This window comes from Panulirus ornatus, chromosome 59 (assembly GCF_036320965.1).
Source record: "Panulirus ornatus isolate Po-2019 chromosome 59, ASM3632096v1, whole genome shotgun sequence".
NCBI classification, from domain to species: Eukaryota; Metazoa; Arthropoda; class Malacostraca; order Decapoda; family Palinuridae; genus Panulirus; species Panulirus ornatus.
In genome coordinates, this window is record NC_092282.1 from 21,084,653 (window position 1) to 21,102,432 (window position 17,780).

Sequence of the window (17,780 nt, forward strand, 5' to 3'; positions counted from 1 at the left end):
TTACACTCTGAAATGATATCATAAATTGTATTGATATATATATATATATTTTGTCAACACATTTCTCTTCAGTGGGTTCTTGAGTAATGCATACATTGTGAATGAATTACAGTTAAAGAGAATAAGGGGAAAATAGTTACAGTAGTCATCTCCTATTCATAGAGGTGCCATTGATTGATTGTCTTTGGTTTAAAGCATTTATCTTTTACTTGGTAAGCAATTCAACAAATTATATTTTAATATATTTTTTGTTCACTGTTCCCTTCAGGAGGTTCAGTAGTATTTGACTTGATAATTATAAAAAGATTTTGAGTGATCGGGGCCTGAACATGCAGAGGGTGAAAGGCATGCAAGGAATAGGGTGAATTGGAATGATGTGGTATACCGGGTTCGATGTGCTGTCAGCGGATTGAACCAGGGCATGTGAAGCGTCTGGGGTAAACCATGGAAAGTTTTGTGGAACCTGGATGTGAAAAGGGAGCTGTGGTTTTGGTGCATTATACATGACAGCTAGAGACTGAGTGTGAACGAATGTGGCATTTTTTGTCTTTTCCTAGGGCTACCTCGTGCACATGTGGGAGGAAGGGGTTTTCATTTCATGTGTGACAGGGTGGCAATGGGAATGAATAAAGGTGGACAGTATGAATTATGTACATGTGTATATATGTATATGTCTGTGTGTGTATATATATGTATATGCTGAGAGGCGGGTGTTTTGGGAGCGGCTGAGTGAGTGTGTTAGCAGTTTTGATGCACGAGACCGGGTTAGAGTGATGGGTGATTTGAATGCAAAATGAGTAATGTGGCAATTTAGGGAATAATTGGTGTACATGGGGTGTTCAGTGTTGTAAATGGAAATAGTGAAGAGCTTGTAGATTTGTGTGCTGAAAAAGGAGTGGTGATTGGGAATACGTGGTTTAAAAAGAGAGATATACATAAGTATACATATGTAAGTAGGAGATGGCCAGAGAGTATTATTAGATTACATGTTAATTCTTAGGCGCGTGAAAGAGAGAATTTTGGATGTTAATGTGCTGAGAGGTGCCACTGTAGGGATGTTTGATCATTATCTTGTGGAGGCGAAGGTGAAGATTTGTAGGTTTTCAGAAAAGAAGAGAGAATGTTGGGGTGAAAAGAGTGGTGAGAGTAAGTGAGCTTGGGAAGGAGACTTGTGTGAGGAAGTACCAGGAGAAACTGAGTGCAGAAAAGAAAAAAGTGAGAGCAAAGGACGTAAGGGGAATGGGGGAGGAATGGGATGTATTTAGGGAAGCAGTGATGGCTTGCGCAAAAGATGCTTGTGGCATGAGAAGCGTGGGAGGTTGGCGGATTAGAAAGGGTAGTGAGTGGTGGGATGAAGAAGTAAGATCATTAGTGAAAGAGAAGAGAGAGGCATTTGGACAATTTTTGTAGGGAAATAGTGTAAATGAGTGGGAGATGTATAAAAGAAAGAGACAGGAGGTCAAGAGAAAAAGGTGCAAGAGGTGAAAAAGAGGGCAAATGAGAGTTGGATGAGAGAGTATCATTAAATTTTAGGGAGAATGAAAGGATGTTTTGGAAGGAGGTAAATAAAGTGCATAAGACAAGGGAACTAATGGGAACGTCGGTGAATGGGGCTAATGGGGAGGTAATGACAAGTAGTGGTGATGTAAGAAGGAGATGGAGTGAGTATTTTGAAGGTTGGTTGAATGTGTTAGATGATAGGGTAGCAGATATCGGGTGTTTTGCTCGAGGTGGTGTGCGAAGTGAGAGGGTTAGGGAGAATTTGGTAAACAGAGAAGAGGTAGTGAAAGCTTTACGGAAGATGAAAGCCAGCAAGGCGGCAGGTTTGGATGGTATTGCAGTGGAATTTATTAAAAAAGGGGGTGACTGTATTGTTGACTGGTTGGTGAGGATATTCATGGTATGTATGGCTCATGGTGAAGTGCCTGAGGATTGGCGGAATGCATGCAAAGTGCCATTGTACAGAGGCAAAGGGGTTAAAGGTGAGTGTTGAAATTACAGAGGTATAAGTTTGTTGAGTATTCCTGGGAAATTATATGGGAGGGTATTGATTGAGAGGGTGAAGGCATGCACAGAACATCAGATTGAAGAAGAGCAGTGTGGTTTCAGAAGTGGTAGAGGATTTGTGGATCAGGTGTTTGCTTTGAAGTATGTATGTGAGAATTGCTTAGAAAAACAAATGGATTTGTATGTAGCATTGATGGATCTGGAGAAGGCATATGATAGAGTTGATAGAGATGCTTTGTGGAAGGTATTAAGAGTATATGGTATGGGAGGCAAGTTGCGCAAGTTACCCTATCAAGTCTATCATATATATATATATATATATATATATATTATTTTTTTTATTATTTTGCTTTGTCGCTGTCTCCCGCGTTTGCGAGGTAGCGCAAGGAAACAGATGAAAGAAATGGCCCAACCCACCCCAATACACAATGTATATACATACACGTCCACACACGCAAATATACACACCTATACATCTCAATGTACACATATATATACACACACAGACATATACATATATACCCATGCACACAGTTCACACTGTCTGCCTTTATTCATTCCCATCGCCACCTCGCCACGCATGGAATACCATCCCCCTCCCCCCTCATGTGTGCGAGGTAGCACTAGGAAAAGACAACAAAGGCCCCATTCGTTCACACTCAGTCTCTAGCTGTCATGCAATAATGCCCGAAACCACAGCTCCTTTTCCACATCCAGGCCCCACAGAACTTTCCATGGTTTACCCCAGACGCTTCACATGCCCTGATTCAATCCATTGACAGCACGTCAACCCCGGTACACTACATCGATCCAATTCAGTCTATTCCTTGCCCTCCTTTCACCCTCCTGCATGTTCAGGCCCCGATCACTCAAAATCTTTTTCACTCCATGTTTCCACCTCCAATTTGGTCTCCCACTTCTCCTCGTTCCCTCCACCTCCGACACATATATCCTCTTGGTCAATCTTTCCTCACTTATTCTCTCCATGTGCCCAAACCATTTCAAAACACCCTCTTCTGCTCTCTCAACCACGCTCTTTTTATTTCCACACATCTCTCTTACCCTTATATTACTTACTCGATCAAACCACCTCACACCACACATTGTTCTCAAACATCTCATTTCCAGCACATCCACCCTCCTGCGCACAACTCTATCCATAGCCCACGCCTCGCAACCATACACCATTGTTGGAACCACTATTCCTTCAAACATACCCATTTTTGCTTTTGGAGATAATGTTCTCGACTTCCACACATTCTTCAAGGTTCCCAAGCTCTCTCATCCCCAGCAGACTTCATACTTGCCCCTCTTTCCAAAACTCTTGCATTCACCTCCCTAACAACCCCGTCCATAAACAAATTAAACAACCATGGAGACATCACACACCCCTGCCGCAAACCTACATTCACTGAGAACCAATCACTTTCCTCTCTTCCTACACGTACACATGCCTTACATCCTCGATAAAAACTTTTCACTGCTTCTAACAACTTGCCTCCCACACCATATATTCTTAATACCTTCCACAGTGCATCTCTATCAACTCTATCATATGCCTTCTCCAGATCCATAAATGCTACACACAAATCCATTTGCTTTTCTAAGTATTTCTCACATACATTCTTCAAAGCAGACACCTGATCCACACATCCTCTACCACTTCTGAAACCACACTGCTCTTCCCCAATCTGATTCTCTGTACATGCCTTCACCCTCTCAATCAATACCCTCCCATATGATTTACCAGGAATACTCAACAAACTTATACCTCTGTAATTTGAACATTCACTCTTATCCCCTTTGCCTTTGTACAATGGCACTGTGCACGCATTTCGCCAATCCTCAGGCACCTCACCATGAATCACACATGCATTAAATAACCTTACCAACCAGTCAACAATACAGTCACCCCCTTTTTTAATAAATTCCACTGCAATACCATCCAAACCTGCTGCCTTGCCGGCTTTCATCTTCCGCAAAGCTTTTGCTACCTCTTCTCTGTTTACCAAATCATTTTCCCTAACCCTCTCACTTTGTACACCACCTCAACCAAAACACCCTATATCTGCCACTCTATCATCAAACACATTCAACAAACCTTCAGAATACTCACTCCATCTCCTTCTCACATCACCACTACTTGTTATCACCTCCCCATTTACCCCCTTCACTGAAGTTCCCATTTGCTCCCTTGTCTTACACACTTTATTTACCTCCTTCCATAACATCTTTTTATTCTCCCCAAAATTTAATGATACTCTCACCCCAACTCTCATTTGCCCTCTTTTTCACCTCTTGCACCTTTCTCTTGACCTCCTGTCTCTTTCTTTTATACATCTCCCACTCATTTGCTTTTTTTCCCTGCAAAAATCGTCCAAATGCCTCTCTCTTCTCTTTCACTAATAATCGTACTTCTTCATCCCACCACTCACTACCCTTTCTAATCAACCCACCTCCCACTCTTCTTATGCTACAAGCATCTTTTGTGCAAGCCGTCACTGATTCCCTAAATACATCCCATTCCTCCCCCACTCCCCTTACCTCCTTTGTTCTAAACTTTTTCCATTCTGTACCTAGTCTCTCCTGGTACTTCCTCACATAAGTCTCCTTCCCAAGCTCACTTACTCTCACCACCTTCTTCACCCCAACATTCACTTTTCTTTTCTGAGAACCCATACAAATCTTCACCTTCGCCTCCATAAGATAATGATCAGACATCCCTCCAGTTGCACCTCTCAGCACATTAACATCCAAAAGTCTCTCTTTCGCGCGCCTGTCAATTAACACGTAATGCAATAACGCTCTCTGGCCATCTCTCCTACTTACATACGTATATACGTACATAAACAACCATGGAGACATCACACACCCCTGCCGCAAACCTACATTCACTGAGAACCAATCACTTTCCTCTCTTCCTACACGTACACATGCCTTACATCCTCGATAAAAACTTTTCACTGCTTCTAACAACTTGCCTCCCACACCATATATTCTTAATACCTTCCACAGAGCATCTCTATCAACTCTATCATGTGCCTTCTCCAGATCCATAAATGCTACACACAAATCCATTTGCTTTTCTAAGTATTTCTCACATACATTCTTCAAAGCAGACACCTGATCCACACATCCTCTACCACTTCTGAAACCACACTGCTCTTCCCCAATCTGATTCTCTGTACATGCCTTCACCCTCTCAATCAATACCCTCCCATATGATTTACCAGGAATACTCAACAAACTTATACCTCTGTAATTTGAACATTCACTCTTATCCCCTTTGCCTTTGTACAATGGCACTGTGCACGCATTTCGCCAATCCTCAGGCACCTCACCATGAATCACACATGCATTAAATAACCTTACCAACCAGTCAACAATACAGTCACCCCCTTTTTTAATAAATTCCACTGCAATACCATCCAAACCTGCTGCCTTGCCGGCTTTCATCTTCCGCAAAGCTTTTGCTACCTCTTCTCTGTTTACCAAATCATTTTCCCTAACCCTCTCACTTTGTACACCACCTCAACCAAAACACCCTATATCTGCCACTCTATCATCAAACACATTCAACAAACCTTCAGAATACTCACTCCATCTCCTTCTCACATCACCACTACTTGTTATCACCTCCCCATTTACCCCCTTCACTGAAGTTCCCATTTGCTCCCTTGTCTTACACACTTTATTTACCTCCTTCCATAACATCTTTTTATTCTCCCCAAAATTTAATGATACTCTCACCCCAACTCTCATTTGCCCTCTTTTTCACCTCTTGCACCTTTCTCTTGACCTCCTGTCTCTTTCTTTTATACATCTCCCACTCATTTGCTTTTTTTCCCTGCAAAAATCGTCCAAATGCCTCTCTCTTCTCTTTCACTAATAATCGTACTTCTTCATCCCACCACTCACTACCCTTTCTAATCAACCCACCTCCCACTCTTCTTATGCTACAAGCATCTTTTGTGCAAGCCGTCACTGATTCCCTAAATACATCCCATTCCTCCCCCACTCCCCTTACCTCCTTTGTTCTAAACTTTTTCCATTCTGTACCTAGTCTCTCCTGGTACTTCCTCACATAAGTCTCCTTCCCAAGCTCACTTACTCTCACCACCTTCTTCACCCCAACATTCACTTTTCTTTTCTGAGAACCCATACAAATCTTCACCTTCGCCTCCATAAGATAATGATCAGACATCCCTCCAGTTGCACCTCTCAGCACATTAACATCCAAAAGTCTCTCTTTCGCGCGCCTGTCAATTAACACGTAATGCAATAACGCTCTCTGGCCATCTCTCCTACTTACATACGTATATACGTACATAAACAACCATGGAGACATCACACACCCCTGCCGCAAACCTACATTCACTGAGAACCAATCACTTTCCTCTCTTCCTACACGTACACATGCCTTACATCCTCGATAAAAACTTTTCACTGCTTCTAACAACTTGCCTCCCACACCATATATTCTTAATACCTTCCACAGAGCACCTCTATCAACTCTATCATATGCCTTCTCCAGATCCATAAATGCTACATACAAATCCATTTGCTTTTCTAAGTATTTCTCACATACATTCTTCAAAGCAAACACCTGATCCACACATCCTCTACCACTTCTGAAACCACACTGCTCTTCCCCAATCTGATGCTCTGTACATGCCTTCACCCTCTCAATCAATACCCTCCCATATAATTTACCAGGAATACTCAACAAACTTATACCTCTGTAATTTGAGCACTCACTCTTATCCCCTTTGCCTTTGTACAATGGCATTATGCACACATTCCGCCAATCCTCAGGCACCTCACCATGAGTCATACATACATTAAATAACCTTACCACCCAGTCAATAATATAGTCACCCCCTTTTTTAATAAATTCCACTGCAATACCATCCAAACCTGCTGCCTTGCTGGCTTTCATCATCTGCAAAGCTTTTACTACCTCTTCTCTGTTTACCAAATCATTTTCCCTAACCCTCTCACTTTGCACACCACCTCGACCAAAACACCCTATATCTGCCACTCTATCATCAAACACATTCAACAAACCTTCAAAATACTCACTCCATCTCCTCACATCACCACTACTTTTTATCACCTCCCCATTTGCGCCCTTCACTGAAGTTCCCATTTGCTCCCTTGTCTTACACACTTTATTTACCTCCTTCCAGAACATCTTTTTATTCTCCCTAAAATCTAATGATACTCTCTCACCCCAACTCTCATTTGCCCTCTTTTTCACCTCTTGCACCTTTCTCTTGACCTCCTGTCTCTTTCTTTTATACATCTCCCACTCAATTGCATTTCTTCCCTGCAAAAATCGTCCAAATGCCTCTCTCTTCTCGTTCACTAATAATCTTAGTTCTTCATCCCATATATATATATATATATATATATATATATATATATGTTTTTTTTTTTTTTTTTTTTGCCACTGTCTCCCGCGTTTGCCAGGTAGCGCAAGGAAACAGACGAAAGAAATGGCCCAACCCACCCCCATACACATGTATATACATACGTCCACACACGCAAATATACATACCTACACAGCTTTCCATAGTTTACCCCAGACGCTTCACATGCCCCGATTCAATCCACTGACAGCACGTCAACCCCGGTATACCACATCGCTCCAATTCACTCTATTCCTTGCCCTCCTTTCACCCTCCTGCATGTTCAGGCCCCGATCACACAAAATCTTTTTCACTCCATCTTTCCACCTCCGATTTGGTCTCCCTCTTCTCCTCGTTCCCTCCACCTCCGACACATATATCCTCTTGGTCAATCTTTCCTCACTCATTCTCTCCATGTGCCCAAACCATTTCAAAACACCCTCTTCTGCTCTCTCAACCACGCTCTTTTTATTTCCACACATCTCTCTTACCCTTACGTTACTTACTCGATCAAATCACCTCACACCACACATTGTCCTCAAACATCTCATTTCCAGCACATCCATCCTCCTGCGCACAGCTCTATCCATAGCCCACGCCTCGCAACCATACAACATTGTTGGAACCACTATTCCTTCAAACATACCCATTTTTGCTTTCTGAGATAATGTTCTCGACTTCCACACATTCTTCAAGGCTCCCAGAATTTTCGCCCCCTCCCCCACCCTATGATCCACTTCCGCTTCCATGTTTCCATCCGCTGCCAGATCCACTCCCAGATATCTAAAACACTTCACTTCCTCCAGTTTTTCTCCATTCAAACTCACCTCCCAATTGACTTGACCCTCAACCCTACTGTACCTAATAACCTTGCTCTTATTCACATTTACTCTTACCTTTCTTCTTTCACACACTTTACCAAACTCAGTCACCAGCTTCTGCAGTTTCTCACATGAATCAGCCACCAGCACTGTATCATCAGCGAACAACAACTGACTCACTTCCCAAGCTCTCTCATCCCCAACAGATTTCATACTTGCCCCTCTTTCCAAAACTCTTGCATTCACCTCCGTAACAGCCCCATCCATAAACAAATATATATATATATATATATATATATATATATATATATATATATATATATATATGTGTGTGTGTGTGTGTGTGTGTGGGAGGCAAGTTGTTAAAAGCAGTGAAAAGTTTTTATCGAGGATGTAAGGCATGTGTACGTGTAGGAAGAGACGAAAGTGATTAGTTCTCAGTGAATATAGGTTTGCGGCAGGGGTGTGTGATGTCTCCATGGTTGTTTAATTTGTTTATGGATGGGGTTGTTAGGGAGGTGAAGGCAAGAGTTTTGGAAAGAGGGGCAAGGATGCAGTCTGTTGTGGATGACAGAGCTTGGGAAATGAGTCAGTTGTTGTTCGCTGATGATACAGCGCTGGTGGCTGATTCATGTGACAAACTGCAGAAGCTGGTGACTGAGTTTGGTAAACTGTGTGAAAGAAGAAAGTTGAGAGTAAATGTGAATAAGAGCAAGGTTATTAGGTACAGTAGGGTTGAGGGTCAAGTCAATTGGGAGGTAAGTTTGAATGGAGAAAAACTGGAGGAAGTAAAGTGTTTTAGGTATCTGTGAGTGGATCTGGCAACGGATGGAACCTTGGAAGCGGAAGTGAATCATAGGGTGGGGGAGGGGGCGAAAATCCTGGGAGCCTTGAAGAATGTGTGGAAGTCGAGAACATTATCTTGGAAAGCAAAAATGTGTATGTTTGAAGGAATGGTGGTTCCAACAATGTTGTATGGTTGTGAGGTGTGGGCTATGGATAGAGTTGTGCGCAGGAGGGTGGATGTGCTAGAAATGAGATGTTTGAGGACAATGTGTGGTGTGCGGTGGTTTGATCGAGTAAGTAATGTAAGGGTAAGAGAGATGTGTGGAAATAAAAAGAGTGTGGTTGAGATGTGGTTGAGAGAGCATAAGAGGTGTTTTAAAATGGTTTGGTCACATGGAGAGAATGAGTGAGAAAAGATTGCCCAAGAGGATATATGTGTCAGAGGTGGAGGGAACGAGGAGAAGTGGGAGACCAAATTGGAGGTGGAAAGATGGAGTGAAAAAGATTTTGAGTGATTGGGGCCTGAACATGCAGGAGGGTGAAACGCGTGCAAGGAATAGAGTGAATTGGAACGATGTGGTATACTGGGGTCGACGTGCTGTCAATGGATTGAACCAGGGCATGTGAAATGTCTGTGGTAAACCATGGAAAGTTGTGTGGGGCCTGGATGTGGAAAGGGAGCTGTGGTTTCGGTGCATTATTACATGACAGCTAGAGACTGAGTGTGAATGAATGTGGCCTTTGTTGTCAATTCCTAACACTACCTTGCACACATGAGGGGGAGGGGGTTGTTATTCCATGTGTGGCGATGGGAATAAATAAAGGCAGACTATGAATTATGTGCATGTGTATATAGGTATACGTCTGTGTGTGTATATATATGTGTACATTGAGATATATGTGTCGGAGGTGGAGGGAACAAGGAGAAGTGGGAGACCAAATTGGAGGTGGAAAGATGGAGTGAAAAAGATTTTGAGTGATCGGGGCCTGAACATGCAGGAGGGTGAAAGGCGGGCAAGGAATAGAGTGAATTGGATCGATGTGGTATACTGGGGTTGACGTGCTGTCAGTGGATTGAATCAGGGCATGTGAAGCGTCTGGGGTAAACCATGGAACGTTGTGTGGGGCCTGGATGTGGAAAGGGAGCTGTGGTTTCGGGCATTATTGCATGACATCTAGAGACTGAGTGTGAACGAATGTGGCCTTTGTTATCTTTTCCTAGCGCTACCTCGCACACATGAGGGGGTAGGGGGATGGTATTCCATGTGTGGCGAGGTGGCGATGGGAATGAATAAAGGCAGACAGTGTGAATTGTGTGCATGGGTATATATGTATGTGTCTGTGTGTGTATATATATGTGTACATTGAGATGTATAGGTATGTATATTTGCGTGGGTGGACGTGTATGTATATACATGTGTATGAGGTGGGTTGGGCCATTTCTTTCGTCTGTTTCCTTGCACTACCACGCAAACATGGGAGACAGCGACAAAGCAAAATAGATAATAAATAAATATTTGCGTGTTTGGACGTTTATGTATATACGTGTGTATGTGGGTGGGTTGGGCCATTCTTTCGTCTGTTTCCTTGCGCTACCTCGCTAACGCAGGAGACAGCGACAAAGCAAAATGATGATAAAAAAAAACTGTGCAGGCACTTTACCTGCGTTGAAAGTCTTAACTGATCGGGAACACAATCATCCCCTTTCTTTAGAAATTCAGCTACAACACGAACCACATTTTATCTTTAGCAAGACTTTTGCCACCTCTTCTCTTTTCACCAAACCACTTGGCATGACTCTCTCACTTTGCCAGCCTCCCAGACTCATTTAGCAAAAAGGGTCTTTGGCCTCCAGAGAAGACCTCTGTTTGCTGATTGAACTTTTGGGTATGTGACTTTCAGAATATGCACCAGAACAGTGGTCAATTATCAGTAAGGATGGATTCACTCCTTAGCTTTCTGTGTGCTTATTCTTAAGTCCCTCTTTTCTTACGTATCTGCATGCTTATAGGGCCTTATTCATAGATGAGAAACAGATTTTCAAAGATGGACAACCAAGTTGGACCAAAGAGAGAGCCCAGTGAGCGTTTACATATTTTATCTTGGAAAAAAAGAGAATTATTTGGCCAACAAAAGATCGAAGGCACAGACATCATTAATAAGTTTGTGAATGAGGGAAGGCAATAGCTTGGTGTCATGTCATGTCCACACCATGATATTACAGTCCTGAATGGGTTACTGGATTTTTCAATATTGTATTTGTTGGATATGGGAAGGTAGTGCACTTGTGGGGTCCTGTCTCTTGAACAGTGTCCCAGTTTTTAGTCATGAGAATGAGCATCTGCTAACCTCATATGTTTTGTGATGATCAGATGTAGTGTTTCCTCATGGATAAACCTCATCTTAGGGAAAAATAAGAATTTAACACCCCATCCCCCTCAAGCAATTGTTCTGTCAGTTGCCCATATAACTGTTGTAAAGCAACAGCTTTTATTCTTCAGATTTCACATATAGCTGGTGGGAAGTTCATCTTTACAGGAATTTGAAAATGCCCTGTTGGTATTAGTGAATGGAAGAATGATTGATAATGATTTGATAATTGTAGTATTGGGGAAAACCATGGAAAGCTGTGTAGGTATGTATATTTGCGTGTGTGGACGTATGTATATACATGTGTATGGGGGGGGGTTGGGCCATTTCTTTCGTCTGTTTCCTTGCGCTACCTCGCAAACGCGGGAGACAGCGACAAAGTATTAAAAAAAAAAAAAAAAAAAAAAAAAAAATTGTAGTATGTAAAACACAGAGTAGAGAAATATTGTACCATACTGTTAATGTTCTTAAAATCTTGTGTTCTGACTTTTATCTCAGAGGGCTCATAAAGGATCCAGAAAAAGGAGAAAAGTTAAATAAGTACTGCTATATGAAAAATTAGATGAACATTGTGATTTGTGCTGAAATACATACTTTTTTCTGAAAATTATTTCAGATGGGATGATGAACAGGTGGAGATGATGGAATCGGTAGGCAATGTCCAAGCCAGACAGAAATATGAAGAGCATGTACCAGCCTGTTATAGAATACCTCATGCAGGAGACCCACCGTAAGTGATGGATTTTCGCTCTAGTGTAATCATATCTCATCATTTATATAGAATGGCATGTATTTTTGATTGAAGAGTTTATAAATATTCAGAATGATTGTTGCTGTATGCCAGGCTCTGAGTAAATTATTAAACTTGCATAAATCCTAACATAGTCCTCAAAAATTACGAATGACATAAACCACTTTAGTACATTATAGCAACTTATTTGAGATGATGATGTGCAAATAGAAAACCCAGGAGATCCTGTCTGATGTATTTATGTAGTTTGTGATCTGAGATTGTGATAACTTTGAGCAATTGTTGAGATAGGAAAGTTCTTACATTGCTTGAGGTCTTTTGTCACAGGCAAAAGGGAATACTGAAGAATCTCAAAATTATCATATACCTCCCTCTTTTCCTCTTTGATGAACAATAAAGTTGTGCATTATACTGTTATTTCGCCTCTCGTTTCTTTTCTGACTTTTGTCCCAAACTCATTGGGATTGCATAATTTTTGTAAAATTTCATTTTCTTTATCAATCTTCTTAGAATAAAGGGGCTTTTACTAGTTTAGAGCCAGGATAGACAGTTATGTGTTGGCTAATAAGGTTTTACTTTGTGCATGATTGTAATTTTATAACAGTTGAGAAAAGAATGTATGACAAACAGAACCTTTACTAATCTTTGTTTGCAGAATAGTGCAATTGAAATGTAGAAACAGCTGTTTTAACTTTGTTAGATGTGTATATTTGTAGTTCTTAAGTTCTGATTCATAGACTTATCATTGGTATGAAGCACAGTAAGAGACAATTTTCATATATTTATGACATGATTAATGATCATACAAAGGAGTCTGTAAAGTCTGTTCTCAGTTAGTTATGCAACCCCAGGATCTGTTTTTAGGGTTCTTGCAGCCTTGAAGCTGCACTTCATGCAGGGTTCTGGGTGCAACTCAGCTGGGTACTCAATGATGCTGTGCTGTTTACTTGCACAGCCTTGTCTAAGGCTATTTTTTATTAACATTGTTACCACTTGCAGGTTTAGAATGGGAACACTTATGTTCCTAGTGGTTGTATTTACTGTTATCATCAGGAGTTTTGATGCAAAGTTGACATGTATTATTGTTTTATTTTATGCAACAGTGCTTATTTATGAATTTTACAAGAGCTTTTCCAATTGTAAAATTCTAGTGAGAATTTATTATTGGGGTCTTTGGCTTAGTTCAGGGACCATATGGTCCATAGAGCCAGTTTCATAAAGACACACTGTATCATTTTTTTTGTTGTACCTTTAAATTTCCCCAAGAGTTATGTTTTAACTAGAGCTCATATGCTTTTTTGTTTACTTTTTACAATTTGCATGATTTGATTGTTGAGGTATATCAAGGTCATTAATAATCTTGATCTTTTCTTTGATCTTTGACCTCAAAATCTGGAAAATATGTATTTCATGACGACTTTTGTCACTCTTATCCTTTGGTACATATAGGTCATTTATCATCCCTGGTATTATTATAGGAGTTATCATCGAACAAGACCCTATTTATCCGCTCAGGTGATAATACAGAGGTCCCCTGACTTATGTAAAGGTTATGTTGATGATAATGGTGCATAAAAATTTGAAGTTTCAACAAGATGAAAAGCATGTAATTTCACCCAAAATATCATTGTTCAGGAAAGTTGAGCTTCTCCTCCCTGGTTACTAATTCATTTTCTCTGATACTGCATCATATATGCATTTGTTTTTTTGCAATTCTATACTGCACTCTGCACTATGAGTGGATCAGGGTGCTAGAAAAACACTGGATGGAGTTGATTTTTACTCTTATGTTTTGGTGTAAATTCTTGTTCATGCACATTAACAACATGAGAAAATGGAGAATAATATCTGTCTTGCTGGATGTCTGTACGGGTCTCCCCCTGATTGACAGGTGTTGCCTGCTGGCTGTGCCTCCCTCGATGACATCACTATCAGTTTCCCTGCTGCTTTTGACAAGCAGAAGATTGCGGATTATCCTTTCTTCCTGCCATTTTGGTAAGTTTCCACATTCGTATGTGTGTAGGACAAGCAAGTTGGGAGTTTGATGCAGTTTGATGCAGATATGCATCTGCTGCATATTCATACAGTCCCTCCTGCATGTCCAGACTCTCCATAATAAACAGCAGAACGTCCACTTCATGGTATTTCATATTCCTCACTGTTCTGTGACAGTATCTCTTGTCTGTTTTGCTTTTACCTGATTGCCAGTCTTTATTCCTGATGAATTTGCAATGTTCAACCTTGCTTTCAGTAAGAATTTATCCAAAATATTGGCTGCTCTTGAATGTGGAACTGTTTTGAACTCCTTTCATACAAAGATTTTTTCTTGGCTGCATATTTGGATAATTTTTCAGAAGAATCCACTCACCATCCATGTGTTGAGCCTCTTGCCATGTGCAGAGAACTAATGAACAAATTCATCTTTGATGGTGTGCTTTCCATAAACTGAGGACTTGAAGCTCTGACCTAACCTCCAGAAAAGGCATTTTTCTATTTCTCCTTTTCCACCATAAATTGTATGTGTGCTTTCACATTGTTAAGCATTCTTATCTTCTTCTCAAGTTCATGCTACTCAGAACCACTACCTGTACATTGTTAGCGTATATGTATCAAGTTGCATCTCTTCCCATTATTCTGTAGAACCTAACCGTTTCCAGGGTTTCCAAAAGGAGGCAGGCCATTATGGCACTAAGCAGTGAGCCTATGGCCAGGCCTCTGTGCTGCTTGTATTCCCCACCTTTGAATATGAAAGCACTAAACCTTACACTTAAGGAAACCAATTTTATGCAGGACATTTTCATTACTAGAAGATCAGTATTGTCATCATTTTCTATTGCTCTTCTTACTACTTGTATTGCTCCTGTTGGAATATTTTTGAATAGTGTTTTGACATCAAGACTTGTTAGCTTCCTGTTGAGATTGATTTTCCTAACCTTTCTACCAAATCAGTAGAGTTTTTCCATATGTTTGTATTACTTATTATTCCAAGTGTTGTTGAGAGTGGCTTGGCCAACCATTTGGCCAGCCTCTGTGGCATGCTCCTATTCCAGAGGTTTTGGACCTTGTTGGTATGCTGGGTTTGTGAATTTTTAGGAGACCTTTCTTTCTTGATGGGGGTGGGGTCTCCTTAGGTAAACTCATTACCTTTTTTCTCCTTTGTAAAGTAGGCCACCCACCCCGCAGATTGAAAGATCTCTTAAAAATGAGATTCAGTGCAAGTATGCGCAACGTAATGAGGATGGGATATAGCAAAAGAAGAATCAGATTTAGATACAACTTAGTAGGAAGCAAGCTAAAGGAATCATTATGTGAGAGAGATCCAAGGATCAATATTATACCCAATTTGTTGCAAGAGCTTTATTTCAGGAGAATTGTGAGTGCAGTAAACTGTCTGCTGGCAAATGCTAAAATTGCATTCAAGTATATGGGTAGGTATGTGTTTTGTAAGCTATTTGAGATGTATTACATTGAAAGTGGATTATGCCTCTCATATCTGGTCACCATACCTAAAGAAACACAAAGATATGATTGAGAAGTCAAGAAAAGTGGAACAAGGATGGTACCAGAATTAAGAGGGCTTACTTACTGTGAAAGGTTAAACTGTCCATCTTATAGAAGAGAAGTGAGAAGGATGACCTGATAACAACCTTTAAGTTATGAAATCATTTGATGTTGACAGTGAGCAGTTTTTCACAAGATGCAATATCAGAGTTAACAGAGGCCATGTTCAGAAGCTGAAAAAGAGTAGGTTAAAAAGGCTGTTAAGAAATATTGGCTCAGTGTAAGGGTAGTGGACAGTTGGCATGATGAAAGCAAGGAGACAGTGAATGCTGATAACTAACAAAGATTTAAGTCTTGTTGATGGTAAATAAAGTACAAGAGATGGGGTCCCTTTAGTTTAAAACTATCTCCCAGTAATTTGCAAATAGAATATTGCAGGAAATGCTGAAAACAAAGATGTACTGCATTAGAACCTGCAGGAGGATTAGTTTTTATCAGCACCCTTTTTCATGTTGTTAAAAAGGACTTGAACAGAAAGAGAATGATTTTGGATCTTTTCGTGCTAAATACCTATCAGAAGGTACAAATTCAGGATGAATGCTATACAGAGTTTGTCATTTCTTGCAGTTTAAACATTTAGTCAGTTTAGACTTAAAGAATGCTTACTGGCAAATTCCTGGTAATCTCAGAATGAGAAAGGTTTTAGCTTTCAGGATAAGGATCCAAACATGGTAGTTCCAAGTGATGTCCTTTAGGTTGTGCATAGCCCCACAAATTTTTACAAGATTAACAGCCTCTCAGATTCCAAGAAGCTCCTTTTCAAAGGCAATAGTTCTTAGTTTCCTGGATGATTTTCCAGTGATTGCAGATTCAAAAGAAGAATGTGCTAGACAATATAATAGATTCAGAATGACTTTCAAGAAGCAAGTTTTATCATCACCCAGGAAAAGTTTCATGTGATTTCCAATCAGGATTTTACTTGGTATGAATCTTACTTGGGTTGGAGTAGATTCATGCGCTTGCATGGGGCATTTGTCTTTCACTGGAAAATGCCTTTGGGTTACACAAAAGTTGCTTCAGAAGTCTAGACCCAGTTTACTGTGTCTTGATGTCGACTAGGGCATCTATTGGGAAAGATGATTGCAACAACTCGGGGAGGTTGCAGGTCAAAAATGTGACAAAACTATTCCAGTATTAAAGAGAGATCTGTTGCAAGCATTACTCCAAGAACTTCTTGACTGTTTAGTTTGGTTGACAGGTATGAGGAATCTCCAAAAGCTAATGCCATGTACAGCAACTCCAACTCCTTTCATGATGTGGATGGACAATTTTGAATTTTTGGTGGGGTTTCTGTTCTTCAGAAGGTCATGTGATTGTAGGTTTTTGGGAAGATGAATGAAAATCTCTATACATCAAGATAAAGTAGCTTTTGGTTCCATGGTACTTCATATCCCAGAATGGCCTCATTGAGGGTGTGCCAGTCTGTTTGTTAAGGACAACATTGTAGTATTCCTCTGCTTCGTGAATAAAGGACCTTGCAGATCACTTCCCTTTATAGAATTAATGGATAAAAAGAAAATTTTTGAGGCATCCTATCTTCAAGGACTCTATAGTGTATGGGCCACATCCTATCAAGGTCATTTTCCATGACAGCAGAAATGTTTGTGAGGAGAGATGCCTTCATTTGGATCCTTTCATTTGGGAAGGGTTCTCAGGTGGATCTCTGTCATGAAAGTGAATGCCCTGTCTTTCTAATGTTCAATGAAGGGGCGATAGTAACAGATGCCATGATCCTGGATTGGAACTTCTGGAGCCAAATTTACTCCTTTCCCATAGTAGATCTGGGGAAAATTCATTCCAGACTAATTGGTTTTGTGGTTACAAATCAGGAGAGACACTCTTGATTCCAGTTGTGCAGTTTACCTCAAGTTTTCTTGGACCATCTCAGCCTGTGGTCAGGAGCACAGCATCAAAATGCTGGGTTCAGGAACTTACATATTTGGATTTTCACAAACACTTTTATGATATAAAATTTTGATAACATGTAACAGATGACTTGCTCTGTGAAGTTTGTATTTCTGATTAATGACTGTATTAGTCCACCTAGAAAAAGTTTCATTTATTTCTTAAAGA

The 17,780-nt window shown here is 40.6% G+C and overlaps 1 protein-coding gene across 2 annotated transcripts in view; it reads left to right on the forward strand.

The window, feature by feature from the left end:
• LOC139767219 (arf-GAP with dual PH domain-containing protein 1-like) overlaps positions 1–17,780 on the forward strand; it is an 85,546-nt gene that overhangs the window by 17,149 nt on the left and 50,617 nt on the right. For both annotated transcript variants that reach the window (XM_071696350.1, XM_071696349.1), the window contains exon 3: positions 12,012–12,125. In XM_071696350.1, the coding sequence (XP_071552451.1) occupies positions 12,012–12,125 (114 nt within the window). The remainder of the gene's footprint in view (positions 1–12,011; positions 12,126–17,780) is intronic.